The sequence below is a fragment of the Phyllosticta citriasiana genome (assembly GCF_038021145.1).
Source record: "Phyllosticta citriasiana strain CBS 120426 chromosome Unknown IWZ02scaffold_17, whole genome shotgun sequence".
Classification (NCBI taxonomy): Eukaryota; Fungi; Ascomycota; class Dothideomycetes; order Botryosphaeriales; family Phyllostictaceae; genus Phyllosticta; species Phyllosticta citriasiana.
Genome location: NW_027117294.1, coordinates 396,005 through 423,937, shown reverse-complemented (window position 1 = coordinate 423,937; position 27,933 = coordinate 396,005). Strand labels below are relative to the sequence as shown.

At 56.1% G+C, this 27,933-nt stretch overlaps 9 protein-coding genes across 9 annotated transcripts; 4 read left to right on the top strand and 5 right to left on the bottom strand.

Moving 5' to 3' along the window:
- Positions 1-908: 908 nt before the first annotated feature.
- Positions 909-2,315, bottom strand: IWZ02DRAFT_427201 (GHMP kinase; the record flags this gene model as incomplete). The annotated part of the gene is made up of 2 exons (XM_066765914.1): positions 2,090-2,315; positions 909-2,037 (listed from the first exon to the last, which is right to left on the bottom strand). The coding sequence occupies exons 1-2, from the start codon at positions 2,149-2,151 to the stop codon at positions 909-911; spliced, it is 1,191 nt and encodes a 396-aa protein (XP_066618530.1). The 5' UTR covers positions 2,152-2,315.
- Positions 2,316-2,437: 122 nt separating this feature from the next.
- Positions 2,438-3,270, top strand: IWZ02DRAFT_385810 (cytochrome c1 heme lyase; the record flags this gene model as incomplete). The annotated part of the gene is made up of 2 exons (XM_066765428.1): positions 2,438-2,943; positions 2,994-3,270. The coding sequence occupies 2 exons, from the start codon at positions 2,438-2,440 to the stop codon at positions 3,268-3,270; spliced, it is 783 nt and encodes a 260-aa protein (XP_066618529.1).
- A 1,516-nt stretch (positions 3,271-4,786) lies between these two features.
- On the top strand, positions 4,787-5,832 carry IWZ02DRAFT_463397 (uncharacterized protein). Its single transcript, XM_066768351.1, has one exon. It carries the CDS (start codon positions 4,886-4,888, stop codon positions 5,471-5,473), a length of 588 nt encoding a protein of 195 aa, XP_066618528.1. The 5' UTR covers positions 4,787-4,885; the 3' UTR covers positions 5,474-5,832.
- A 3,145-nt stretch (positions 5,833-8,977) lies between these two features.
- On the bottom strand, positions 8,978-10,209 carry IWZ02DRAFT_463391 (uncharacterized protein). The gene is made up of 3 exons (XM_066768350.1): positions 10,006-10,209; positions 9,579-9,883; positions 8,978-9,503 (listed from the first exon to the last, which is right to left on the bottom strand). Exons 1-3 carry the CDS (start codon positions 10,019-10,021, stop codon positions 9,369-9,371), a joined length of 456 nt encoding a protein of 151 aa, XP_066618527.1. The 5' UTR covers positions 10,022-10,209; the 3' UTR covers positions 8,978-9,368.
- A 971-nt stretch (positions 10,210-11,180) lies between these two features.
- On the bottom strand, positions 11,181-13,118 carry IWZ02DRAFT_104354 (uncharacterized protein). Its single transcript, XM_066761302.1, has 2 exons — positions 12,979-13,118; positions 11,181-12,845 (listed from the first exon to the last, which is right to left on the bottom strand). Exons 1-2 carry the CDS (start codon positions 12,987-12,989, stop codon positions 11,267-11,269), a joined length of 1,590 nt encoding a protein of 529 aa, XP_066618526.1. The 5' UTR covers positions 12,990-13,118; the 3' UTR covers positions 11,181-11,266.
- Positions 13,119-13,269: 151 nt separating this feature from the next.
- Positions 13,270-14,738, top strand: IWZ02DRAFT_104125 (Mur ligase). The gene has a single exon (XM_066761299.1). It carries the CDS (start codon positions 13,294-13,296, stop codon positions 14,575-14,577), a length of 1,284 nt encoding a protein of 427 aa, XP_066618525.1. The 5' UTR covers positions 13,270-13,293; the 3' UTR covers positions 14,578-14,738.
- Positions 14,739-15,938, bottom strand: IWZ02DRAFT_104317 (uncharacterized protein). Its single transcript, XM_066761301.1, has one exon. It carries the CDS (start codon positions 15,518-15,520, stop codon positions 14,900-14,902), a length of 621 nt encoding a protein of 206 aa, XP_066618524.1. The 5' UTR covers positions 15,521-15,938; the 3' UTR covers positions 14,739-14,899.
- Positions 15,939-19,332: 3,394 nt separating this feature from the next.
- Positions 19,333-22,464, bottom strand: IWZ02DRAFT_509989 (T-complex protein 11-domain-containing protein; the record flags this gene model as incomplete). Its single annotated transcript, XM_066770490.1, has 3 exons — positions 21,579-22,464; positions 19,644-21,553; positions 19,333-19,615 (listed from the first exon to the last, which is right to left on the bottom strand). The coding sequence occupies exons 1-3, from the start codon at positions 22,197-22,199 to the stop codon at positions 19,333-19,335; spliced, it is 2,814 nt and encodes a 937-aa protein (XP_066618523.1). The 5' UTR covers positions 22,200-22,464.
- Positions 22,465-24,823: 2,359 nt separating this feature from the next.
- IWZ02DRAFT_494451 (CobW/HypB/UreG, nucleotide-binding domain-containing protein) lies at positions 24,824-26,977 on the top strand (the record flags this gene model as incomplete). Its single annotated transcript, XM_066770019.1, has 5 exons — positions 24,824-25,175; positions 25,315-25,522; positions 25,590-25,751; positions 25,806-26,295; positions 26,345-26,977. 5 exons carry the CDS (start codon positions 24,824-24,826, stop codon positions 26,975-26,977), a joined length of 1,845 nt encoding a protein of 614 aa, XP_066618522.1.
- Between the last annotated feature and the right edge of the window lie 956 nt (positions 26,978-27,933).

Genomic DNA, 27,933 nt, shown 5'->3' with positions numbered 1-27,933 from the left:
TTGTCGTAAGCAATTGCTTCTTCTTGTATACACAGTACCTATATCCGTCGTTCTGTCTGGTCTGGTGCTCGTCCTGGTGTCTTGAGGCGTTCTCTGAGCATGGACTTTATTTCATGGCTGTCTGTTTGCCTGCCTGCTGCAACCCTTCTCTGCCTTGCCCCAATCCGTACGCTCCGTTGTGTTCCTTGGTCTTGTTCTGCTGCCATACGCCGCGCCGTCTTAGACCTCTCCATCTCCATCTCCATACTCCAAGCATTCGGCCTGATGTAACTTTTTCAAGAGACCCACGTACGCACGCACACGCACGCATGCAACACATCTCTCCCTCCCTCGGTTCCTGCCTCTCTTTCTCTTCCCCCTTTTCTGCCGGCATATTCAAGGATACTGGGCATTAGCAGCGTGCGTGCGGCGTTCATCACACACATCCATTCAGCCAGCCAGCCAGTCAGCCAGCCAGCCAGTCAGTCAGTCAGTCAGTCAGTCAATCAGTCAGGCTATCATCGTCATCGTCGAGGATTCCCAACGCTAGGTACCCCCCTACTGTCCTACCTACCTACCCAATCACCTCTGTATTCGCGTATCTACACGCCTACTTATCTAATTCTAATCAATCGTTGCTTGCTTTCTGCTTGCCGTGCTCGGTCCTGAATCATTTACTTGAGCGGAGAAAGGCAAGCAAGGCAATGGAATAATCATGGTGTCGTCTCGAAAAGTCCATGTCTACCAGCTTCATTGATTTGGGACAGAATGTCTGATTACTACCAGACTGCTACATCTTTTGCGTGTGTATGTTTTTGCTTCTAGAACCGCGCAGGATCAGAAGTCGAGGGACGAAAAAGGGAGAAGGGGAAGGAAATGGCTAATGTGACATCACGCTGTCTTGGACTGTTCTGTTTTGTTCGTCAAGGTCATGCCTTGACGACCTCGCCCTTGTCGTCGATCAAATGGCTCTCCACGCTGATCGGGCCCTCGCCCACGCCCGTCAAGATGACCCTGCTGACGCCCTCCTTGAGCGTCGTGGCGGCCTTGTCGTCAATCTTTGCCACGCCGTCCTTGTTCTCCTGCACGCTGGCGCCCCTGCTGCCCATCCAGCCGTCCCGGTCGCCCAGCAGCGCCTTGAAGATGCCAGCAACTTCCGCCTCGTGCTCCGCAAGGTAGTAGACGACGGCGTTGGGGCCCGCGTCGAATGTGTAGGCGGCAATCGTCTTGCCGGCGGCTTCGTTGATGCACTCGACGGCGCGCACCGCCGCGCGCGACACGTCGTTCATGTAGAAGATGGGCGGCTCCGTGTCGAGGCAGGTGGCGTGGAAGCCGTTGCAGTCCTTCATGGTGACTTTTCCAAACGCCTCAAAGTCGCGGTTGCGCACCGCGTCCTCCATCTCGCGCATGCGCCGCGGCACCGTCTCGTTTGCGCGCGCCGGGAACAGGCTCGAAGTGGCGACCGTCGCCTGCATGCCCGTCGTGCTGCTAACGCCCTTCTTTGCCGCGCTGACGACCAGAATCACGGCGCGCATCTGCGGCCAGTGCGACGCCGGCGCCACCTCATACGCCAGGCTGTCGCTGCCGTCGTCCAGGCTGCCCTTCTCCCACCCCACGTACCCGCCGAAGAGCGACCGGCACGCTGACCCTGATCCTTGGCGCGCGATGCGCGACAGCTCGGTCGCCGACGCCGGCAGCGCGTACAGGTCGGCGATGGCGCGCACAAGCGCTGCGAACCCTGCCGCGCTGCTGGCCAGCCCGGCCGCCGTGGGGAAGTTGTTCTCCGACACAATGCGCAGAGGAAACGTCGAGAGCTTGGGGAGCGTTGCGTCGCTGGCCTCGAGCGCGTTGCGCAGAGCTCGCAGCTCCCGGAAGCAGGCTTGCGTGCGGGCTCCCGACACGTCTTGCGGTGCGCCGTTGAGCAGCAGCGTGTCCGGGCCTGTGTAGCTGCCGCTGCAGGACGCCGTCGTGTGTGTGCGCAGGTCGGCTTGCGAGAGCGTTACGGAGAGGGACGAGTTGGTGGGAAGGTTGAGCTTGGGATCCCGCTTGCCCCAGTACCTGGAACGTCACCGTTAGCAATTGTGGTTCATTGAATGGGATTTCGGCGTACTTGATGACGGCGATATTGACCGGAGCAGTGGTGCTCGCGCGGTAGATGAGGGAGTCGGCCATGGCGATTGGGCTTGGTGGTCAGCGTGGTGTTGAGAAAGGTGGCAGAGAAGCGGGCAACAATTGTAACGTCGAGGGGTCAACGGTCCTGGTCCCGCTGCAGCTAACGGGCGGACCCTGGCGTCCGTCGCCTGCGTCCGGGATCTCGCCCTGGCCAAAGCTTGGCGCCTGGCTGCTGCTTATTTCCGCATTTCCGCATCCATTGTGTCATTGAGATTTTTTTGTCCGCCCTCCAATTGATTGTTCATCTCGCCGCAAACAAGACAGACGACTGCCCACCTCCATCGCCATGGGTGCCGACGAAGACGCACAGCCGAGCGTGTGCCCGGTAGACCACAAGAGCCGCGAGGCATGGATGGCCAAAGCCAAAGCCGCCGGCTCGCAGCAGTCCGACCAACATCCACCGCATCCAGTCCCCGCAGCTCCCCCTAAGCCCGCCGACCCGGGATGCGATTCTTCCAAGCTGGACCAGAGCGTTCCGGCGCAAACGACGGGCTCCAAGGTCCTCGGGGCCTTGGGGCTGAGCCAGGAGCGAGAGATATCGACCATTCCGCGGTCGTTCCCCGAAGCCAAGGCTGCGGCGGGCCCGGCGAATAACGAGCAAGAGTCTGGCGCGGACAAGTCGAGTGGCAACTGGATATACCCGTCCGAGGAAATGTTCTTCAATGCCATGAAGAGGAAGAACTTTGATCCCCGCGCCGAGGACCTCCACTCCATCGTCCCCATCCACAACGCCGTCAATGAGCGCGCATGGAAGGAGATAAAGCAGTGGGAGGCTGGCAGGGGCTCTGATGCGTAGGTCCACACGTCCACCTCTCGCGTCTATTGTATCTGACTTGACACAGCTGCGGCGGCCCCAAACTTGTTTCCTTTAGCGGCAACTCGCAGAAGCTCACCCCGAGAGCCCGCCTCAACACCCTCCTCGGCTACCAGGCCCCCTTCGACCGCCACGACTGGATTGTAGACCGTTGCGGAACGCAGGTCGAATACGTCATTGACTTTTACTCGGGCAAAAACGAGGGCAAGCCCGGCAAAAGCCTCAACTTTTACCTCGACGTCCGCCCCAAGCTTAACAGCTGGGAGGCTGTCAAGACGCGCATGATGATGTTCTTGGGAATGTAGAGATAATTGCCTTTCTCGTTGCATTGGGCTGGCGTTTTGGAGGGCGCCATTGGGCTGGCTGTCTTGGAAAAGAAAAGGAATACCTCCGCTCTCCTGCTTGCTGGAGTTGATGGCAAAGACACCACACTATGAGTTTAAATGTTTCAAACTGCGGTGGCTGATAATTTGTTCTGTATTTAGACATACACCAAAGATTTCTTTCTTCAATCTCTTCCCTGCTCTTATTTTGAGACTTCGCTGAGAGAGTTGAGCTTTCAAGCATGCTTTTTCTTTTTGCGTGGCAGCCCTCTCCAAGCTTGGTCATCTTGATCTTTTATGGCTGATGTGCTGCGGACTTTCAACTTGGACACACATGTCGTTTTCATCAGGCTGACTTGCTAAATAGGAAAAGTCGTTTCACTGAGGGACCCCAAGTCCTGAGAGGATAGAAAGACGTGGGGACTACAAGCTTTCTAGTAGCTTGAGCACAGAAAGCTACGAAGCACTGAAAATCTTGAAAGACATGAAGCGTTAAAGCTACTGACTACGGATGTGATAGGGAGCACTCAAGTCTTGGGCGTCTTGAAGCATTCAAGCTCTCTTGTACTATCGACACAGTGAGCATCATGAAGTCGCACGTGCCTTGCCTTTCTGGCTGCTAGAGACGGCGGCACTGCGAAAGTGCCCGGGGCATAAATATCTTCACTCGTCCCATCTTCTGGCTCACTCCAGAACACTGCACAAAACGTCACTGTCAACTCCACCAACATGGCTCCCGAGTACCACAACCACATTTTGATGGATGGTCATTCGGAGCCAGTCGCATGCATCTACTCCGCCACTCATCCAAGAATGCCAAAGCCGCCCAACGAGCTGCTTCAAGCCGACCCACTCAAGTACCTCAAAACTTTCCTCGTCCTCCTGCGCCCGTCTCGTCTGCGAGAGCCCGAACAAGACTACAGCCCAATCGAATCTGATCTGATCTCAACCGAGGACCGCAAACAAGCCATCGCCTGGGTCAGCCGCAAGCTCATCAACATCATGAATGAGAACGCCGAGCTAGAACGGCAAGTCAAGAACCAAGGACCGCGGCGCACCAAAGTCCTCGGCTCCGAAGTCTACCAGTCCATCACACTGCGCAAGATGCGCGAGGAGGAGTGGCACGGCTCCGACTTTCTGTTCTGTCTGACCGAAGCCATGAAGCGTCTTCCCAAGGAGGAAATCAAGAACACGCGCTTCATGCTGCGTCTCGGCCGCAGCCCGCTTAACGGCGTCGCTGCCCGCTGCGCCGCCGACACGACGAGCGAGCTCGGCCTCAGCTTGCGCGAGTGGATCAACGCCCGCTGCGTCAACGGCAACGGCTCCCGCATGAACCTGCTGTGCAAGCCCATCGACGACGCCGAGATGCGCGATCACGCGCTTGCTCTGAACTCTGCGCCTCTTCCGCCCATTCGTTCTGCGTCGGCTTCCGCGCGCGTGCCCATTCCTCAACCGCCGTATCAGGCCCCGCAGAAGCAAAAGCAAAAGCAAAAGCTTCAACCGCAGCCGCAGCCCAAGTCGAAGCAGCAGGCTCCGCTGCCTCCGCCGCCGTCTAAGAACAAGGGCAAAGGCAAGAAGAGGCCCTTCCTCAACAGCGATGACGGCGACTCGGGCGACCACGCCAGCGACTCGGACTACGCGCAGCCGGCGCGCAAGAAGACGGCGACGGCGACCTCGACACCCAAGTCCAGAGTCAAGACCAATGCCAAAGCTGTCAACACGAAGCAGCAGAAGCAGCAGAAGCAGCAGAAGCAGCGCACTGGCCCCGCCGGTCCAGCGGCGGCGCGTCATGGCGGGAGCCCTGCGACGCCGGCTGGCAAGCAGATCAGGGTCAAGGAGGAGGTTTGGTCGTCGTATGTGGTTTCTTTGCTACGTTCCTACCTCGAGCCTGATGTTCTTCTCCATTCACCAACTGATTTTCCTTCCGCCTTGCCTTTTGCTCTACCGATCCTTGGACTCCTTTGGAGGTGTGGCTAACATGTTTGCAGTATCTGAAAGCTCCATTTCCTTCGTCGAATCGTGTCGGATCTCGCTGCCTGCTTCACCGCACCACGACTCTGACGGGCTGATGGATTGTCGGCCATCAAAATTTCGCTTGGCTGTCATTTTTGTCGTTGCTGTCTGCAGCCAGAGAAAAGCAGAGATGCAATCAACCCATCCTCTTTCCCTTTCCCCTTCCATTTGACATCAACAACACCAACAACATCAACATCATCAACGATGTGAAAGAGAGCAAAAGGAACGAATTCCCTCCTTCTCCTCTTTCCCCTTTTCCTTTCCTTCCTCTTCCTCTTCCTCTTTCTCTTTCTCGTCCTCATACTTTCTTGCTCTTGGGTGCCGCGACTACAGCTCCACTGCGACCTTGAGGCGTGCACGCATCCATGCTGTTTTGCACTTGATTGGTAAATGAGCGGCGGCGGCTGGCTACTATATCGTAGCTGGTAGACAGGCAGCTGACAGACAGACGGCTTGCTTGCATTGGACAGACAAAGGCAGTGAGATGGGGAGAGCAACTGAGTGCGTTTGAGAGCGAGGTTTTGGGGCTGGGCTGGGCTGGGTTGGGTTGGGTTGGGCTGGGGTACTCTGCGTTGAGAAGGTAGGGAGGTACAGTACGGTACAAGAACAAAGGGCTGGGCGAGAAAACGAGAGCTTGTACATGGTGATCAATGAGGAAGAATGAATGAATGAATGGCTGGCTTCCGGATCTGGTTTGGGATGGTCGTTGCGTATACAGCGATGCATTCGGAGACGACAGGAGGTGAGCATACGGTGATGCATGTGCAAGGCAAGCATCTAATAACTCCAAGGAGGTGGAGAGATGGGAAATAGTTAATTATCAGGTACATGTGCGAAGGACTAGCGCTCAATTCGACTGTGGATTAAGAGATGATGTGATGATGATGCTGCTTTTGAAGATGCTTATGTGAGGCTTTTATGAAATGCTTGATGTAGTTGATGATTGAGTGAAGTAGAGCAGAGCAGAGCAGAGCAGAGCAGAGCAGAGCAGAGCATAGGACTCCACAACACAATATGTGTGAGTAAGAAAGAAAGCAGGCAGATCAGGTAGATGAGGTGGATTACACATGCCGCCAAGGTGCACGTGTGCGTACGTGCGTGCGTGCAATATGGGTAGGTCGATAGGTAGGTAAAAGCAAGTAATTAAAAACATCAAATCTCTTTCCATTCAAATGCTTAAACGCTGATAGATATCTTTCGTCGTCTTCACTTCTCTTTTCTTCTCTTTCATCCACTTAAGGCTCACTCAGTCACTCGTTCGTTTGTTCATCCACTCACTTGCTCACTCGCTCACTCCTCAGCGAGCGATGGCGAGATGGCTGACAGGTGGCTGCGTCGCAGTACAGGTTAGGTAGGTATCCAATCGACGCAACGCACGCGGCTCGACGCCTCCCATTCCATCTCATCTCTTCTCTCTCCTCGGATCTCTCCTGAGCATCACATCGCGCGGGCAGCAACGGCAGCAGCAATTGCTCATCAATGCACACGTCTTTTCTTTTCCTGCATCCAATGCCATCCTCTCAATCCTCTCAACCCCATCCCCAAAACCAACATCATCTCACCGCCCCTCATTACCATGCGCATCGCCCCGCTGTCCAGGCGGCGCGCGCTGCTGATTGCGCGGCTCCTGCTCAGCGCCATGGTGGTGGTGCTCACCCTCGTCCTGCTGCCCGTGCCGGTCCTGCGCGTGGTGGTGATCGACCGGCGGCGGCGAGAGCGTCTTCTTGCCTGTCCAGATTTTGGATTTGTGGGCGGGCATTGGGGTTGAGGGGGGAAGGGCGGGGAGGTAGGTCCATGGAGGCATTTTGGTGGCGGGTGTGTTGGTGGATTGGAGGCTTGGGTTTGGTGACGAGAAAGGTTGGAGGTTGGAGTTTGGAGAAGAGGTGGTGCGGTGGCGCCGTACGTGTCGTGTGATGTCTTCCCTTCTTCCCCGGTTCAGGTTCAGGTTCAGGTTCAGGTTCGGGTTCAGGTTCTCAGGTCGCCAACAACAGGTTTCAAGAGAACAAGAAAACCAAAAGGGCCGATCAACGACAGTGGCCCTGGCAGATCCTTGGAAAACCAGCTAAGCTGCTGCAAATAGCCGTGGGAAGAAGAGGGCGCAGAATTGGATTCGGAGTCAAGGCCTTTGGCGATGGGTATATCTCAGCCCATGGGAAGGACGGATGACAACAGTCGGTCCGGCTTTCGCTTTCCGGCGATGGCGGCCAACCAACAATTGCTCCCGTCGCGACGACTGAACGACGCAGCAGTGTCGTCTCACCGCAGTCGCAACCGTGATTAGAAATAGGGATTGGATCAGGAATCGCGTTGCGTGGATCAGCAACGGCGAAGAATGGCGGCGGCGGTGCTCAAGGCGTAGTCGTAGTCCACGGAAAAGTCGTCGGTGGTGGGAGCCGCGGGGGGGTGCAACTCGGCATCTGCAGAGGATGATGTTTGGTTGGTGCCGGCGGGGACTGCGTGACTGTATAATCGACCGGGGGGGTCGCAGGGCAAGACAGACAAAAAGGAGTCAGTCAGTCAGCGATGTTGGGCGAAGACGAGGACTAGAGGAAGGGGAGGGAGCATTCAGTTGGGTGATGGCGGCTGGGGCATGTTGGTTATATACGGGCCCGGCAGCGAAGCGAAGCGAGAAAAGGAGTTCCGCAGACGGGCAGGCCGGCTGTGCGGTGCGCCATGCCCTGCTTTTTTATTTTTATCTTTTATTTTTTTGTTTTTTTATTTTTTTATTTTTTATTTTTTATTTAATTTGGACGGCTCTGCATTGGATTGCGCTGGGGGACGCAGGTCAGACTCAAACGTAGACGTAGTAGACTCCAGCACAGCAGCAGCACAGCAGCACAGCCTTAACCCCATCACGCCACGAGCGATTGCTTTGTCCTCTAATTTCCATGGTAGGCAGTGAGACTTGCCTCTTCCTCCAAATCTCTCCCTTCTACTTCTCGTATGTCGCCACCATCTCATCTGCCGGGCAGCCATCCCAAGCCCATGCCCATGCCCATCCATGTCCGCTCTTCTGTCCGCGCTCGCCTGGGTTCTTGCTCGCGTGCCTCTCTCCTTACCTCCATATCTACTCCTATTCCTATTCCGCGTATCCATCCATCCATCCCCGGATCAATTGCCATGTCACGTCACGTATGTCCCCTACCCATGCATGCGTGCGCGCTGCATTATCTGACCGACCGACCGACGGACCGACGGACGACCCCTCGGGTCCGCCCAACAACCGTCTCACGACCGCCTAGCCGCACTGCAGCATCAAACCACTCATTACACGTGCTTCGCACACTGCCGCGGCTGCTTTGTGGGTGTGCAAAGCACCGCGTCAAAAGGCCATGTCCAATCGACCACGGTCGTCTACCTACCTACCTTGCCATTTGTCTCGACAAGCGATTGAGAGAGGCGGTGCGGTTTATGCTGTCTGTCTAGCTGTCTGTCTGTCTGTCTGTCTGTCGTCAGCGCAGGTGACGGACTGGGTTGGAATGACGCGTCGCCGACTTTGCCAGCCAACCGCGACTCAGGGTTAGCTTTGTTGGTGGGTAGGTTGCGGTGCGGGAGGAAGGGATCCGATGCTGCGGCATCCTGCCGACGGCATGGCATGGCATGGCATGCCAACCTAGTATGAGCACGCGGCGAGGCAGCAGAGGTTAGTGTGAATGAGGAATGAGTTGCGGGAGTGTTTGAATCCTGAATTCATTGGTTGATTGATTCCTCCTGCACGCCGCGGCGGGCGTGCGTGGCGGGCTGCCCAGCTGGTTGAGCCATGACGTCAAGGTGAACAACGAGTGATTTCAATTCAGAAGCAAGGAAGGAGTGACGTGGAGACTGGAGCAAAGCAGCATTTCGCCGTGGATCGTCACCAACAAGGAAAGCAGCAAACCGCATCCCGTCGGCCATGGCAATCTTGAATCGACAATCGCATGTGTTCCCTGATATTGATACAACGCCGGCCGCAAATCCCAGACCCACTCACTCACTCACTCACTCACGACCACCCTTGTAGGTCCCCACTACTTCCATCTTGGCCGGTGTCCTGCCTTGATATTTCTCCTCGACGCAACAATCATCTAGTCAAAGGGGTTGGTGCGCGTGCCCCAGTACGTCAGGATCAAGCTGAGGCCGACCGTCTCGGCCAGGCGCGTGACGGTGCCGACGGCAATGGTGTCGAGCGGACGCTTCTCAGTAATGAAGGCCGAAATCAACTGCGCGCAGACAAAACACTGCATCAGCAACCATCCACAGAGCAACAAACCAACATCAAAATTAAGAAAACTCACCGACGGGCCCGAACTGGCCAAAAACACCAAGCTACCCAGGTACGCAGCGCCCTTGTAGCTGAGGGTACCAGTAGCATTGATGAGCGCCGCGACACCGTACGTCTGCACGACGCCGCCCAGCACGCTGCTGCCCCAGCTGGCCGCCGCCGTCGCCGTCTCCTTGCTGCGGAAGAATTCTTCCTTGGTGTTGGCGCGCTGCGCCTCGCGGTACGCCGAGCCGAAGACTGGGCCCAGCACCGCCAGCGAGATGGCGTGCGTGTATGCGGTGCCGAAGGCGATGGCACTTGGCTTTACGGGGGGCAGGTCTGTTGGGAGTGAGGGTTGGTGTTAGTAGGGGCGCTGTGCTGGGGTTGTGGTGGGCGGGATGAGGTCGAGGTTGGGGCGAAGGGATGGATGGATGATGCATGTGGAAGAAGGGAGAGCGTACAGTGAAGAGTAGCCATGATGACAGACAGTTGTGACGGTCAAGTGTTTATTCGACAGACGTGTATACAGGAATCGAGTATGTGGTAGTCGGCAGAAGTCGATGTCAGAGCAGCGAGGTAGGTAGGTAGGTAGGTAGGTAGGTAGGTGGTGGAGATTGCACGCAGGTAGAGCACAACGACGGCTCTTTATGAGGAGGAGACTATGTACCTACCGCACATTGCCTAGTCCATTCAAGGAAGTCCATCATGACTGACTGACTGACTGACTGACTGGCAGGATTGCTGCTGCCACTTTCAAGCCACACCTTCCCCATGTCGTACCGATGACGAAATATCCCCCCAAGCACGCATTCGCTTTGTAGTTGGCACGCCAGCGCTATTCCTGAACGGGCTCTCTGTGGATTGCATTGGAATTCCCGACTGGTTGCTTCGAATCAGACCAACGTCGTCTGGTCTGTGTTGAAGAGCAGCAAGCAATTGACTGCTCCATACATCCACATGTAGGTCGTGCCAACAACGTCATCTGTGGCTGAAGCCCTCCCTACCCCCGCTCCTCCATGGACGGATCACTACCACGCAACCAACCAACCAACCACAGCGGCAGCACCTCCACAACCGCCCAGCCCAGCCCAACCATCCCTCGCTTTGGCGCCGCCGCGTACAGCGTGCTGCCACGGGCCGTTCTGATTGGCTACTTGTCCGACTACTCCGGGTAGGTAGTTCTCACTCCTGTACAACCTAGTTGAGCGCGCAAAGCTTTGGACATGCAGTTGGGTGGTTGGTTGGTTGGTTGGTTGACTGGTACCTAATTGGAACTACAGCTCCTTGTGTCTGTCTGTCTGTCTGTCGGTCGGTCGACAACGACAAAAATGTCTGATCAATGTCTAAACGCCCCCAACCGAGTAGAAAAGACTCTGGCCGTTGGAAATCTCTCTGTGATGACCGACGGCATCGCAACTTTTGCGCCCAGAAATTCATGGCAAAGCAAAAGAAGACCGCATCATTCTCATCTGAATGGCGGCACAAACGACTTTTGAAGGAAAATTGCGCAATCAGTCCCGCGAGGTTAAAGACAAAAAGCACATGTGGCATTCCATCGGCAGCATGGATGATTCATTTTGAGTTTGATTCAGACCACTGGTGCCCGCGCCGACGGCTTTCGCTCGACGAACAGCGCAGCAGCTTGCCCAGGAGCCGCCGCACGCCCCAGCGCATTGGATCCGTGCCCGCAGAATTCGTCGACGAGCCGCCCACAAGACGTGATCACTGCTGTTCAGACGAGTCGTCTGCACTATTGCGCTCCGTCCATTGGCGCTGTCTGCGCTCGGCTCTGAGCTCATTGATTTCGCGCAAGTAATCCTCCAGTCGCGCGGCGCTGCGGCCCTCTGTGGATGGCAAATCTCCTGGCACCCTGTTTGGCGTCTGATCTGGATCGTCGGGGTCGACAAAGTACAGTTCAAAAGCTTCTCGCTCGGTCGTGACCTCTGGGCTCTGCTCATTCCGAGTCGATCCCGGTCGGCTTACGTAGGGGACAATGGCAGCACTGTCCCTTCTGTCATCGTTTGTTGGAGCGTCAATAAAACTGTCGACAACGTCGGGCACATCATTGCGTGATCTCGGAGATTGAGAGCGAGAGGCTGAAGGGGCGCGGCCTGTATGATGGTTGCGAACAATGTTTGTAATTTCCCGCAAGCGCGAATGCGCATCCGAAGAGTAACGACTTGGGTTACGGGTCGGCGGCGATGGAGCAGTCGTCCAGACATCAGACGTCCAAACGTGATGGTTTCCATCTTCATCGCGTGTTATGCGCGGGCGACGGCGAGAGCCTCGATCATCAAATCGATAGCGCTCAAGCACGTCATCCTCGTCTTCAGTTTCGCAAAACAGCTGTTCTTCGTCGTCCCTTTGAATCAGCGGCTCGGTGAGATCAGTCGGGGTGGAACCATCCGAAGCCGAGCGCGTAGATCCAGTCCCAGCTTGAGACGTCGTGTTGGAGGTGGAAAAGGAAGCAGATGCGGCAGCCGAGGTGAAGGACGAATCTGCACTTGGCAGTTGGGCGTCGGGGGTGATTGTTGAGAGTATCGTCTCCCAGTGGTCGGACGGGGGAGAGCTCACGCTGCGCTCACGATCACCGAGGCCGTCGACACTGGCTGGACCCCAAGACTCGCGCAGGGAGCTCTGTCGCAGGCCGCTGGGAGGCAAAGGTCCATCAGTGACTTGACGTCGACCCATACGCCTCAAAGGAGGAAAGTCCGTGGCGTCTGATGCTAACCAAGCAGCGCGACGTTCACGGTACCTCTCTTCACCAGTATGGTCTGAGAGAGGACGCGATCGTCTGTTGACGGCGCGTCTTGCAATTTCAAGAGAGTCGTCGCGGAGTGGACGAGCGCGGCGCAGCGGACCAATGCCACTGGTACTTGTTGCCCTGTTACCACCACTCTGGCCGGACGAGGACCGGGCGCGTTCGTCGCCGTCTCTGGCGACGGAGTCTCTTGGTGGTCGCGAGGTCAAGTCCATGCCAAGGTAGCGCCGAGGGAGGCCGTGGTCTGCATGCTCGCGGCGGAGCGACACTTCCTCCAGACGCGGAGGCTCGTCAGACTCTTCCGAGTCTGGGTTGGATGCGACATCGACGCTGTGGGTGCGTCTCGAGGCGTCGGCAGCGGCCGAGGCGTCGCGAACAGAGGGAGAGACAAATGAGGATGGCGGGATGCGGCGGAGATCAATGGTCCGGCGAATCACGGGCGGAGCATGGCGGCGACGGATGGGGGAGCGCGAAGACGCGGCCGCATCCTTTTTGGTCGCGCAAGACTTGCGCGGCGAGTCGTTGGGGTAGCTCCAGAGTCTGCGCACCAAGCGTCAGCGACCGAGTTGATGAAAGTGGATGCGCTCAGGTGGAGGGTGGAGCGGAGCGCATGTGAGGCTGGAGCTGCGCGCGACGCGCGTGCACCGGCCGGGGAGGCGCGTGGGCAACTTACTCAAGACCCATAGTTGGAAGATTGGGCGGATTTGACGGCGCAAAGGGGTGTGGACAAATGAGCGACAAAGCAGCGACTGCGGGCGATGAGCAGGGCAGGCTATTGGGATGGAAACTCGAGGTTGGGAGGAGATTGTAGAGAGACGCAGAGAAACCAACGCGACAAGCGACAATCCGGGGTGAGACGGCCCAAACGGGACTAGCCTGGCACGGACCGCCCGCCAATTGCGAGTCTGACTCAGGCACAAGCTCGACCACCTCTTTCGTCCGCTCTTGCAGCGGAACCACATTACAACTCCGTTCACCAATTCAGACCATGATCGAGCTGGGCCTCGCTCGCATCACCAGGCTGCTCGCAAACACTCCGCTGCCATGGAAGGCCATTCACGTGGCCGGCACCAACGGCAAGGGCTCCATCTGCGCCACAGCTTCGGCCATGCTGCATAGGGCTGGCGTATCACACGGCCGCTTTACCTCTCCGCACCTGGTCGACCGCTGGGATTGCATCAACATCAACGAGGAGCCCGTCGCCGAGTCGCTTTTCCGCGAGATTGAGCGCCTGGTCCTGAGCCGGAGCGAACAAGAAGGCATCGACGCCAGCGAGTTTGAAGTTTTGACAGCCACTGCCTTTGAAATTTTCACGCGCGCCGGCATCCATGTGGGCGTCATTGAGACGGGCATGGGCGGCCGGCTCGACGCGACCAATGTCCTCCAGATCCCCTTGGTAACGGTTATTGCCAAGATTGGCCTCGACCACCAGGCCTTTTTGGGCGACACGATTGAAAAGATTGCCGCCGAAAAGGCCGGCATTCTCAAGCCTGGTGTGCCATGTGTGGTTGCTGGGACCAACCCACCCTCTGTTCTACAAGTCATCTCAGAGCGCGCCAAAGAGATATCGGCTGGTCCAATCCACCAAGTCGACGGCGTGCCCAGCGCACCGCAGGCCGATTCAGAGTACGCCAAATTCCTCCAAGCGAGGTCATATCAGCCGCACGAACTCCTGAACATTGGCTGTGCCCACAAGGCTACTTGTCTTGCGCTCGAAGCTCTCGGCCGCAAGCCCGCCAACGAGCTCAGTCTGTTTTATGGCCTCACAGATACGGTGTTGCCGGGACGCCTGCAAAGTATCGACCTGGGCGCAGTCACCGGAAGCTCTACTCCTGCGCTGCTCGACGGAGCTCACAACCCAGACTCTGCCCAAGCCCTCGCAAGCCGCGTAGACTCGCTCCGGCAGAACGGATCAGGCAACGTTGTTTGGGTGCTCGCAGTTAGTCGCGGTAAGGACGTGCCCGAAATGTTCCGGCCGCTGCTCAAAGACGGCGACTCCCTGGTAGCTGTCGAGTTTGGGCCTGTAGACGGAATGCCCTGGGTAAATTCGACGCCCGCCGAGGACGTCGTCTTTGCAGCAAATCAGCTCGCAAAGCTCGATAAGACCGTCGCTGCTGGCCCAGACGTCCAACAGGGTCTAAGGACGGGTGCACAGATTGCCAACAGCAGTGCTGGAGACGTGCCCATGGTAGTTGCAGGTAGTCTGTATCTCGTGTCTGACGTCATGCGCCTGCTCAGAAACATGTCGGGCCAAATCAAAGCTTCGAAGTGATGACGGGCTGTATGCATACCGTGGTGACCCGGATGAGCAGAATGTTGGACTGTGGGCTCACTTTTCAAGCACCACCTCTCTTGGCCCTCTCCGCAAGCATTATCATTCTACAATAATGACAGACGACGCACGACCTTCTCCGTAAACTCAAACACTCAATCCTTTGCCAGGCGCCAGCCACCCACAACCAGTCGCCAAGTCAAATTCTTCCCGTCTGCCGCCGCAAGTGGGCAGTGAAATTTGGGTTCGCAACGTTGAAACCGAGATTCGAGAGCGCGAATGGACATGTCAAGAAAAGCATAATGAGAGCCAGAAGACGCACTTATACCTCATGTCCTCCAGGCGATCCGAGGGTCAGAGCGCGGCCGTGATGACAGCGAATAATTTGCTCTGCTTTGCAGCTGCTAATGTCGAATGCAGCAGCATGTGTTAGCTGCTTATGCGCGGGCGAGGTATAAAAAGCACCTCCCTTCCTCTCTTTTCCTCCCTCAGCAGCCGACGACACGACCCGAGCTACTGAGCTCGCATTCCAGGTCCTCGCCTGGCGAGTTGGTTCTGCCGCTACGCTCCATAGGCACTGGCACTTGGAGACGGAGCGCCTGGAAACATTATGGATTGCTTTGGTCAGTCCGTCTTTTTGATATGCGAAGTAGCATTCTTTTGCTATTGCTGGACGCCGTGGGGGTATGATGGTGGCGAGCAATGAGGGGAAAATGTGACGGGCAACGGCGCGTTTGAGCGGAAGGAAAAAAGAATGAAGAAGAAAAGGCATAGGAAAGGAGGTTGGCAGTGCAGTAAATAGCCTCACCTTCAACGGGGAGGCTCCGAGCAGCGGTCCATTCATATCAGCGGCGCACAGAAAAGTGACGCCTTCGACAGGGAGGCTCCAAGCACCTGGCAGCAGTCCATTCACATGCGCGACTTGTTGCCCGACAACAGTCATTGCCCAAATTCTTCTTTACCTGGAGCATTGCCGCAGGTGCTGCGGTGTGCTTGCCGAGTTGAACGGCGAGGTTATGAACGAGTTTTATACCTGGATGGCTGGGTAGCAAGCAAGCAAGTAAATGGCACGAGAAAGTGTAGCCATGCGCTTCATGATTTGGCAGTCAGACACGCGCGCGCGCGCAGGCACGTGTACGGAAATCGCCCACTTCGCACGCACGCGCTTCGTCTTCTATGCTCCAGCGGTCAAGGTATAAAAGAACACTTCTTTGCTTCCTTGCCTCACTCTGCTTACGCCGACACGGTGAGAGGCGACGGGAGCAGGTCTGCCATGCTCGAACTCGTATAAACGACATTCACGCGCGTCTCTCATCTTCGTTTCGCACTTCTGGCTCTGTTGTTTTGATTGTTTTGCTTACTCTGCTTAGCGGAAAGGAGATATGATTTTTTGAACCTGACGGTTTAGTCTTTGTGCGGTGCTGCTGATGATTACTGCTGTGGCGGTGGCAGCGGCAGCGGCAGCGGCAGCGGCAGCAGCGCGCAAGAGCAAGGATATTGAGAAGGTTGAAGAGACGGCGGGATGAGGAACGAGAACGACCAAGGAGTTAGAACTCCTCTGCCGCGCTGGCGAAGTGAGCGCTTACATCATCAATGTTGCTCTTGATTCCATGGCGTCTAGCTTGTGTGGCTCAGCCAGCGTTACAAAAAAGGAGCTTTATATACCTCCCAGCTGTGCCTTGCACGGGAAAACGGCGCATGCGCAGTTTGAGCACGATGGCGAGGCTGTCATGTGGATCTTTCTGAATCGAGGTTGAGTGCTGGATAGCTGGGCAGCTGATGCATGTGATGTGTGCGTGGTCTATCCGCCTTTTTGTTCCTTTGCCCCCCCGGGAGATGTGTACAAGGCACGCCGTGGGCGGTGTTCTACTCCTCCAACGGGCAATTCGAGTTCGGTCTGATAAGATGGACTTGGATATTACGACACTGTGCTTCTCTAGAGAGTTGCTGCAGAAGAGAATCTGTTTTTCTTGGCGCGCTGCCCCTGAGCATCGCCTGTTTGGCAGGCAGTAGATGGTTTCCGATAAAGTTTGTTCAGTGAGGGCATAACAATAACGCGGGCCCGCATCTTTGAGTCAGAATGTCAAGCAGCATCAACGAAAGCTAGTTTCCAGCATTTCTTTGATTTACTCTTCCCTCTTTTCCAGACTTCCCCCGTTCTCCTCTCCCGGAGGCGCGAAGGAAGAGCAGACAGAGAAAAGTAGTGCAGAGCTTCCATAAGAAGGAACAGACGGTCCACCAACAGTGAATCAATGAGAAGGCGGTCGGGCCCCATCAACCTTAACCGTAGCGTTGTGGTAAGAAAGAAGGAGGAGAAGCGAGGAAAATCAAAGACAGGCTTTATAGGCAGCCGCCGACAGCTAATGCGCAATCAGGGGTATCACACGCTCTCCTTTCCACTCGTCCATGTGCGCCTCCCGACTCCCGCACCGGGCAGACTCTCGTGTTCGTCGATTTTGTATAAAAATGTCGCCCCTGCTCCATCTGCAACAAGGCCATCACCTTCACAGATCCAATCTGTTGAAGTCGAAAAACCAACGCGACACTCCGTGGCTTCAATGGTCCGCCGAAACGATATTTTGCGCCGGGCCTTGAGCGGGCGTAGAGTGTTGGTGGTTGAAGAGCGGATGGGTAATGGGAAAGCAGCGTTGTGGAATGACGGTGAGAATTAGCTCGCTACTTTGACACTTAATACCTTGTATCTGTGATGAAGGCAAGGGAAGGGGAGGAGAGTTGGATCGCCCTAAGGCGAGAAAGAGTGGAAGAAGGAGAAGCAGAAAATGAAACAAGTCGGAAGGTGAATTTGGCAGCCTAGCCAACCACAGACCAAGTCTTGCTTTTCTCAACCTTGAATTTTGCTTGGGACCGCGACGAGTTTGTCGAGAAGCAGGGTAGCAGGAGAAGAAGGCGTCGTTTTATAAGACTCTGTGAGGGCCGTGCGGACTGGGCTCGTTCAGCACATGCACAAGCATAGTCACAAGCACAAGACTTGATGCTGCAAAAGGAGGCATGTGGCCCGCCGCAGCGAGCTCCTGACCGCTGCCTTTCCTTCGTGGCTTGGAAGGGCGGGTACAAAAGACAAGCCTGTCGTGCATCTCTTCTTCAAGAGTCGCAACGACACGCCTGCCCGGCAGAAATCAAATCGTTCCCCATGGTCAACATCCCACTTGGCTGTGCCGTCCGGCGATCTCAGTCGTCTTCGACACTGCCTTCTGGCCGAGCGATGGCGCGTCGGTGTGGAAGAATCCGAAGGCGTTAGAGGGGAGGAGAGGTGTGGAGCGGTGTTGGCGGATGATGCTGCACGTCAGTATTGCAGTATTTAGCTGAGAATCGGCGAGTGCGGTTGTTCACTGTCTGTCTGCCTCTCTTTTCCGCGGCAAGGGCAACCTAAGAATCCAACGACAGGAGAAAAGCAAACAAAAAGTGAGTTTTGCCTGAAGAAACTCCAAAACCACCCGCGTGTTTTTTGGTGGTAGGTCGCTCCAACGCCGGCGAGTGCGCTGGCGATGTCGAGGAAAGAGTTGACCAGGCAAGCAATTGACGGCTTTTATAGAAATATGGGGGAGCTTGGGGGGCCAATGGCACAATGCCAGCAGAGCAAGTGATGCTAGCACTGACAACTGCCAGCACACAAGCCCTTCAGACGCGCAGCACGAGGGAGCAACCGCCTGCAGCATGTGGGAATTTCAGCATGTGAAAGAGATAGTCAGTCACTCGCCGCTCTGCCCTCTCGCCGTCTATAAAAGCGCAACACCTCGAGGCAAATCTACCGCATCGGCAACACAGCGACGATGATCGCTTCCGTGTATGCGATTGTCACAGCCTATGACTCTGCTTCGTTCTGGTCGTTGCGAGCTATCTAATTCCACGTGTGAGCAAGCACGACGGGTGAGAAATCGACGCGAGATGTCATGATCAAGGAATGGAAGGCAATCATGATAAAAGAATGACAAAGAGCGGTAGAATTGGCGAGATAGACGGTAGAAAGGCGTTTTCAGGTGATGATGGGCGCCGTCGCAGTCTATTCAATGGATGATGAAGAGCATACTTCCCCACGAAGCAAATCAGCAAACACGCGGACTGGACCACTGTGGAATCACAAGCAGCGTTCGTTCAATTCCCGACTTTCTCTCCTGAATCTACCACACCGTAGCCATTCTAGCATCTCAGTTACACGCTGGTGCGACACAGAATGAAGAGACCGACAGACAGACAGATGGAGTGATGAGCGGGGACCCATCCAGCCCAGCCCAGTCTAACCCATCCTGTTGAATCTGATACACAAACAAACAAACGACCCAAGTAAACAAATAGACAAGACAAGAACAGAGGACTCGGAAAGACCAGGCCCGGCACGAAAAAATGTGCAGTAGAGACGCCTAAGGGAAAAGATAAGAGAGTGAGAGGGAAAGGTACGACAAAATCCAATTGCAACAACGCACTGCGCTGCGACAAGCGCATCCCACCAATTTCAACCAACCAGATAATGCGCCTCAACGCCCCGTAAGTAACAAATAGCCCGATAGCAATCTGGGGACCGAAACCTCCCACAATGAGATGATGGAATAGAGAGGGAAAGAAAACGGCGGAATCAGGAGGAACGCCGTGGGTAGCCGCAGGTAGCATCGAGAGATAAGGAGAGAAGCCCGCAGAGGGCAAGCAAATGAAAGTAGACAAGAAGTTTGCTTCTTGCTCGAGTATTCTCGGCGACTCGTGCTGGTCCTAGACATTTTGAAGAAATGGCGTCAAGACGACTCACGTCTCGCGCTCGCCCATCTCGACTTCTGCTGCAATCTTGTCGTACCACGAGCCATGCGCTGCGCGATCCACCTCTCCAATGCGGCCAAGCAAGTCGACCAACTCGCCGACCTGGCCAACAAACTCGGGCAGGCCGCTCGTAGCCAGCCCTTCGCTGGCGCCCGTGGCGGCACGCACACGCTCGCCAGACGTGCTCGCCGAGATGCGGCCCAGGACGTGGTTCTTGAGGCGGCCAAACAAGACCTTCATAACGGGATCGGTGAGGCGGGCCGGCAGCGGCCTGGTGTAGGAGGCGGGTGACGGTGGACAGGAGCTGGGCGCGCGTGGCCGGAGGCATGGCGTGGGCCGATTCGAGCAGCGTCAGTGCCTTGTTGGGCATGGAGCCGTCGTCCTTTTCGTAGCCGTTGTCGCGCAGCAGAGCCCACATGCGCGTGGCTTCGGGCCTCCATTGTGAGCGCACGTCACGGCGGAGCAGGTTCTTTGCAGTCAGGAGAATGGATCCAATGGCCGTAATGCGCACTGCATCGTCGCGGATTCGTGCCAGACGGGCGTGGTCGAGGTGGAGAGTCTCGGGGACTTCTTGCTCTTGGAGAGGAGGTGTAGCAATGGCGAGGTCGACGAGAGCGCGAGCATAGATCTTTTGTGCGGTTGGTGCCGCCCCGTAAATTGGATCGCGGCGGTCTGTCTCGGTGAGGCAGGCGACGCTGGCGCTCCTGAACCATCGCCGTGTCTTGGTCAGAGTGATGGTGTGCGAGAGCAGGTCCTGCTCAAACATGCGCTGTTCATAGCCGGGCGCTTCCTTGATGAGGGTTGGCGCCATTTGCTGGAGCAGATAGTTTTGATAGTCGAGCGCGAGCAAGTCAATGACGTGAAGCAGCTTGAAAAGCTTGCCCACCATTTGGTCCAGATCGCCAGGCTGCTCCAGCTCTTCAGCAAGTGCCTTGACTTGCACATCTCGGAATGGGGCGCAGAGCTTGGGCAAAATGGTGGCCATGAAAGAATAGAACTTTTCGTACGAGAAGACGCCCTGTGAGGCCTGTTGCTGGACAAACTCTGGGTCCAGTGCGTCAGATATGAGCTTGTACATGGAGTTGCCCGGCTTGAGTAGCCGCAGAATCTTGCCCCGGATATTATCAGCCATGGCCGTCGTCCACGGAGCGCCCTCGCCACGCTCAAAGCCACGCTTCATGCTCTCACAAATCTCGCGATTAAGCGCGTCTCGCAGCTCTGACGGCTGCTGCTCATCAATCCGGAACTCCTTGTCGATTGCCAGCTCGTGCACCAGGACGCGGTTGGCCGGCATTGGGGAAAAGAGCTTGGCGAGAGCATCTGACTGGGAATCTTCGCCGCTGGACCCGTTTTCAAATGGTAGATTTTCGTGGAGGACGTGCGAAGAGTGTTCGCTTTCTCCCTGGGTGCTAGATGCTTCCGAGGATTCACTCTCGGCAGCTCTGGGTCTAACATCACCGACGGGGCGCCTCCGACGGTCTCGAACACGTGCGCGCCTGCTCTCGTGAATGGCCTTCTTGATGAGGGTGTTGGCCCTGTCCGGTCCAGCAAGCTTTCGAATCTTGCTGAGCAAAATGACTTGGTTCTCGCGGATTCCCTCGCGATAGTCGTTGGCAACCTCTCCGCGAGTTTCATCTTTAACGCTCTGCCATATCGCGTCAAGATTAACAAACGACGCAACCATCATTTCTATCAGGGTGCGCGAATCCTGGGATTTCCAGTCTGCAAATGCCGTGACGAATGCACCGTGAGCGAGAGACACAGTCTCCACCTGGGTCGGCGGCGGCGTGAAGCGGTTAGACATGCAGAGCTTGGAGAGGGCAGATTCGAAGGAAATAATCAAGTCTGTGGCTTTTTTAATCAGGTCCTGCTCCAGATCGCCGTCTTTACTGCTGAGCACTTCGGCAGGGTGTCCAAGAATCAAATAAGCGCTGAGAAAGGTTCTGACAGAAGCCGGATCCTCGCCAATTGGCCCATTGGGACCTTGCAGACCAAAAAAGTCGAGCACCTTGGCTGCTGCTGACAAAACCTTTACTTCAGAAAGGAGAGAGGAAATGTCTTCAAAGGTTGCGTCGTGCACCTTGTCAATTGACAGCCCAAGCTCGAGAAAAACCTCCACCATGTGCCGCCTGCGCCTGGTGCGCCAAGTCCTCTGGATGCGCCTGGCAGCCGTGTCGTCGTCCATTATAGATCGCGCGTCAGGGGGCGCCTTTTTTAAGGTCGCTCGAGGGCACGCTGGCCCCACGCGGTCGTCGCTGATTACGCTTGTACTCCTGACGCCGACGCTCCGCTTCTGCCAGCTTCTCTTGCATTTCTAAGCGATATCGCTTCTCCTCGGAGGCCTTGCGCTCCTTCATGTCCTCGGCGACCTTTTTGGCGCGGCGGACCTCTTCGGCGCAGGCGGCAGCGACTTGAGCCAGGTGCTTTTCCCGGGCCTGTTGGGCGGCCAGGGCCTTTTCCTCGCTGTTGGAGGAGCGCGGAGAGGCTTTGGCCAGGGCGGCTCGTAGCCGGACCTGCTCGGCGTGGGCAGCTCGGTCTGCCAGCCTGGCCTTGCGGCTCTCGAGTATGGATGCGCGACGCAGGTGTGAGGCGACATGATTGCTCTGGCTGCCGCCACGCAGCGACAGGCTGCTCTGATGCGAGTGTGACGAGGAGAGCGAGTTGCGACGCGACGATGCGGCGGAGGATTTGCGGCGATTGTTTGCGGGGCGGGAGAATCGAGCGGCAATGTGAGGAGGCGGCGGCGGGGGCGAGATGGCATCGTCTTCGGACGTGTTCATGGTGTCTGAAATGGCGTCGTTCGTGTGCAGGTCGGCCAGCTGGTCTGCAGCCTCGTCGGCGACGTGCCGGGGCATGGCAGGAGTGAGTGAGGGAGGTTGGTTGGTTCGTGATGTGCAGTGGGACGGGAGAGGGATGCTCAACCGTGGGCGGCGGGGCCAAGAGTCACAAAGGAAAAGAGATCAAAGAGCGACGACGAGGGTAGCAATGATATGGACAGTCAGTCGTCAATGAAGCCAGGCGGGTAAGGTATCAAATGTCAGATTGCATGTTTCCAGGCGGTGGCTGGGGGGGCTGTCATGACGGGACCATCGAGGGGCAGGCGCAAGCCCACCAGCGGCCCTGCTGATCAGATCAGAGGTGTTTTGGATGCCCAGCGCGACTCTCCCACCGACTGACTCCTTTGCCTCGCATCTCTAGAATCACGACACAGTCCTCCAACCCTGTGCCATGCAGCCAAATCTTGCTTTCCGACTTCCAAGTCGTCCGTGAGCAAACGCCACCTCCAGTAGTAATCCGCCATGATCTTCACCAAGCGCACTTGAGATCCCCACCCACATGTGCCCAATGCTCACTCACTGGGCGACTTTCATCATCACGCGGCGACCCAAACTCAACACCATCGTTTCCATCTCTGACGCAGTCGCCGCTTGATAAATCACCTGGGTGCAACAGAAGACTCGTGAGTCAGCCACCGAAGCCATGTCTCATTGCAGTCGTCAAGACGTTTGCAAGCTCCGCCATTGCCGACGTCCTCCCAGTCTGTCCAGTTCCACCATGTCAGCACAAGACTTACTATATAGTCGCTGGCCATTAATTTCGGAGCAGGAGAGGCTGTTCTCCAACAAAAAAAAAAAAAAAAAAAAAAAAAAAAAAACAAAGGCAGGCGTCACAATTTCACCCCAGCCTCATCCAGCCACTTTTGAGCCGCCGACTCCGCAACACGACCAGGAAAGAAGTCTCTTGCTCTCAACAATCTCCCCCGGTTACATGGGAGGCGGATCCTCTTTCCCTTTTGATATGGCGGTCCGTAGATTTCCAGAAACCTTTTCTGCCTCGCGGGCCGTTGGTGGTCCAGATTCTATAATTTCGAATCTCTCTCCGGCAGGCGAGGTGTCAAGTCCGAGTATCGCAACAGAATTTGTGCTGTTGTCCCCGTGCTAGCTACACCAAATTTGGTCGCATCCACGGCTTCTCCGGGTTCTCGATCCTCCTCAACGATCGGCACAGCAAGAATTGGGACCGGGGCTTGCCTTCTGCTAAGGGTTTGACAGCCTACTTGACACGCGAGCGTTGGCCAAGATTCAATCTAGACCACGGCTCCATCCATGTCGTTGAAGCGAGTCGGCTGTTTGTCCGCCTCTTGACTACTTGCCGAGCTTGTGGATGTCCTGCTCGCTTGTGTCCCCATTTTGGTGATCATATTCAACTAGGATTGGAAAGTGGTCGTTTGTTGCGCTAATCGGGTACCGCTGCACGTATCACAGCGACTCGACGACTGCGCCAGCGTGACCCGTTGTCCATTAGCCATTATGCTTGTTGGTAGTCGCACGCAACGTCATGCAGTGGAGCGTAGTGGCTCGAGGACAGGAATGCGGTCTTTTCGACCGGTGTGAGCGTGCGAGGTGAGCAGAGCCTAGGTCATGTGCTGTGTTTGCCGTCGGTAGGTACGCAGAAATACCGTTGCCGGACGTAGTGGTACGGCCTAGACTCTCAAGTGCCGTGCTGGCTGTTCCTGTTCAGGCCAGGAGTCAGACGATGGGATTTCCCGTAGGTGCTTTACATGGAAGAAGAGCGTAGGAGCAATTTGCTGGAGTGGTGAACAGGTGAATCTCTTTTAGTGCGTTGTTCTTGCCCGAGTCATCTTTTTTCTCTTCTGTCACGTCGACTCGCATGAATTTTCTGTTGCACAGAAAAAAGCCAGTACCAGTATGCTCCAGGGGAGGGGGTGTCTGGCTCCTTGCCATGGCAGCATATTTAGACGCAGCCACCATGTTGAGCACTCTCAATCCCGGAGGCCAGCTTTCTCATAAAACGGGCGAGAGCCGCCCGCTCTGTCCTTGCCCAACCACCATCATCTCACGGGCGACTGGCACCCACTCGACCGAATCCCTCGACTCAAGCAAATCGCATTTCTCCCCCACCGCTCGCTTACCTGTAGAGACCGTCAGCCTATCACAGCCGTATTTTACTAATGTATCCCTCAAGGTGCGTGGTTAGGGGGAGCAGACATCATGGTGTTAAGGCACGCCGCCCGCGGGGGCCAATCAGCCGCAGCAATTTGCAACGGCGTCGCGCGCGTCCTCCAAGGTGCTTTACATGGTGACATCAGGCACGGAGGAACCCGACGACACTGCGTCGCGGCAGACGACGAGGGCGAGATGGTGCAGGCGGCGCGATTGGTTGGCGGAAGGGCGGCGCTGCGTTTGATGAGCGGAGGCATGTGGATGTGTGGGCGGTTGGGATGATTCCGATGATGAGGTGTGTGGATCGCTGATTGATATTGGTGGAGGAGAGAGGAGGCAGTGAGTGGTGAAGGGGTTGCTGGGTATATTAGTTTGGCTGCTGCGGCTGAAAACTTCTCTCTCTCTTGGATTCTTGCGGTGGAATTTTTCCTTCTTTTCTCTTCACTGCATGTTGGATTGCCTTCTTCCTGTCACTTCAACCACTTCTACCCTAGACACATTATTCCGAAAATGAGATGGAAGAGGACGAAAAGCCCCTTCTGCCCGTGACGGTGCTGTCGGGCTTCCTGGTGCGTCTTGATCCTCTCTTCCCCTTCCACATCTTCAAAATAGCAACAACACCTACATCCATCATCCCTAAAAGGCATCACTTGCACTCAAACGACGCCACACAACTTGCTGACAGAAGCCAACAAACAGGGGCAGCGGCAAAACAAACGCTGCTCAAGCACATCCTGCACTCGGACACGCACGGGCTAAAAATCGCCATCATTGTCAACGACATGGCCGAAGTCAACATCGACGGCGCACACATCGCGCGGCTGTCGACCAAAAACGAGCAAGAAAATCTGGTGCAGATGCAGAATGGTACTCCCCTCTCCTCTTTTCCCCCTCTCCATCCTTCCCCAAATTCCCCATTCACCCCTCCCCCTCTTCCCTTGGCCTCCCTCATCAATTCTGTCATCCCCTCCTCGACGCACATGCTGACCCCTCGTCCTACACACAGGCTGCATCTGCTGCACGCTGCGTGGCGACTTCTTGGTCGAGCTGGCCAACATGGCGTGGAGCAAGCAGTTCGACTACGTGCTGATCGAGAGCAGCGGCATCAGCGAGCCGCAGCAAGTCGCCGAGACCTTTTCGGCCGCCCTGAGCGCCGAGATGCTCGAGATACCCGAGGCCATGGAGAAGAAGGACCGCGAGGTTGTTGAGAAGATGTTAGTGTTTCTTGCCTTTCAACTCGCCTGCCCACCTTTTGACAGTGTGCTGATGATGAGGATATAGAGCCAACGCCGGCGGTCTCGAGACCGTAGCGAGGATCGACACGATGGTCACGGTTGTAGATGCATTCCGCTTCTTCGCCGAATTCAACACGGGCGAGTTTCTGACGGATCGGTTTGGCCGCGACGAAGTGCCGCCAGAAGACGAGCGCACAATCTCAGACCTGTATGCTCCTTCCTCCCTCACCCCCTTTCCGTCTCCACTTCTAACGCCGCCTAGCATGGCCGACCAACTCGAATTCGCCAACGTCATCATCATCAACAAAACCGACGCGATCGACCGCCCCACCCTCGCACGCATCCACCGCTGCATCACTAACCTAAACCCCAAAGCCAAGATCATTGAAACAAAGTTCGGCCGCGTCGAGCCCAAGGAGCTGGTCGGTACGCGCAGCTTCAATCTCGAAGAGGCGCAGATGATGAGCGGGTGGCTGGCTTCGCTGCACGAAATGTTCCTCATGGACGTCAACGGGAAAAAGAAGCTAGCCCCCAAGCCGGAAACGCTCGAGTATGGGATCGGCAGTTTTGTGTACCGCGCGAGAAGGCCATTTGATCCCATGCGCTTGTATCGCCTTTTGGCGGGCAAGTTTGTGCTTATTCAGCCGGATCCGGATGAGGATGAGGACGAGGAGGATGGGAAGGGAGATGGAAGTGAAGACGAGGCCAGTGAAAAGGGGACCGGTTCCTCGGCCTCGCTCATGGACGTCGATGTCGAGATGGCGGACGCACACACACACAGCCGCCACTCGAAACGCAAAGATTCAAAGGGCGAACACCTCGCCGAAAAAGAAGAGCAGGAAGAGGAGGAGGGGGAAGAAGAAGAAGAAGACCCCTTCTTCGCCTCCCTCCCGCGCGACCCCCGCCTCCATCGTCGCCGCCAAAGCCGCCTCGCCCCTCTGGGCCAAAATGCACCGCTCCAAGGGGTGGCTCTGGTTCGCGACGCGGCCCACACAAGCCGGCAGCTGGAACACAGCAGGCGCCATGCTGCGCATCGAGTACGAGCAAGACTGGTTCTGCTGCATGGAGCCCGAAGAATGGGGCGCAGACGACCCGGACGTGCGCAAGGCGGTCGAGAAGGACTTTGAGGGCGAGTGGGGCGATCGGAGGCAGGAGATTGTGTTCATCGGCGAGGATTTGGACAAGGAGCGCATCACGCGCGAACTCGATGCGTGCTTGTTGACCAAGCGCGAGTTTGGGAAGTGGGAACGGTTGATGAGGAGGAAAGATGTCAGCGCGGAGAGGAAAGAGGACATGTTGAGCCAGTGGTGGGATGATTCGTATTGGGCTGAGTGGACGGTTGGTGAGGAGGAGGGTGGTGGTGGTGGTGGTGGTGCTGGGGGTGGACATCAGCATCATGGGCACAACCACGCTGGTCACAACCATAAACACTGAGGGAGCCAGGTCGAAGGCACAGAAGCAGAGCTAGCTGCACATCTCTTTCTCTCCTCTCCTTTCTTCTGTCTGGGTACGTACGGTGGACGGCACGGCAAGGCACGGCACGGCAAACAAAAGTCATCATCTCCTTTCTTCCCTTCTCACTTCTTCCATTCCTGTACCTCACGCACCTAGGTATTCCTCTCTCCAAAAAGCCGCTGTTGCGTTGCAACCAATCAATAAACCAATAAACCAATAAATCATCCATCCATCCATCCATCCTTCTTCCGTCCTGTCCAGACCTGTCTTGTCCTGCCCCACCTTTTCCCAACATCGCACTCGCCCAGTCATCCCGCCAACCGCCACACTCAGAAACCACCCAAACACCATCTGGGGTAGGTGGCTTCCGCGTGCTCATGCACGTGGAAAAGCAAGGCACCTCACCTCAGAACTGACACACGGCGCCAAGAGTCAGACGACTAGGCAGGCAGGCAGGCAGGTAGGTAGATAGGTAGATAGGTAGATAGGTAGATAGTCATCTATCTGTTCATAGCCACATGCCGTGATGAATAGACAGACAGACAGACACACCTCTTGACCCAATGTACCTACTGAGAAAGACGAGTCATGCTAAATAATTGCTCGATGATAGACGTGTTTATGGAAATAACAACAACAACAACAACGACAACAACAATAACAACAACAACAACAACGAAGAAATGACCGTCGACAGCGCAGAGTGAGTGAAACGATGTTGATTGACAGGCAGATAGATGATGTATTTACCGTGTACCTAGGTAGCATCCCACATACACACACACACACACACACACACACATACGCAATCTCCTCTTGCGTTATAAAACGACCAACCTAAGTCAAGCGGCACCCAAAAACACCATCTAGCGTCCATCACATCAGCAAACGACAAAATCACTTTGTTGCGTCGTTTCTACACGTCATGTTCATTT

Bases quoted from the DNA above. Each gene is read 5' to 3' on its own strand.
- IWZ02DRAFT_463391 (XM_066768350.1), bottom strand. The intron at 9,504-9,578 runs GTGAGTTTTCTT...GTCTGCGCGCAG, and splicing joins TGGCCAGTTCGGGCCCGTCG to TTGATTTCGGCCTTCATTAC.
- IWZ02DRAFT_463397 (XM_066768351.1), top strand. From the start codon at position 4,886: ATGACGGCGACTCGGGCGACCACGCCAGCGACTCGGACTACGCGCAGC.
- IWZ02DRAFT_104125 (XM_066761299.1), top strand. From the start codon at position 13,294: ATGATCGAGCTGGGCCTCGCTCGCATCACCAGGCTGCTCGCAAACACT.
- IWZ02DRAFT_104317 (XM_066761301.1), bottom strand. From the start codon at position 15,520: ATGACTGTTGTCGGGCAACAAGTCGCGCATGTGAATGGACTGCTGCCA.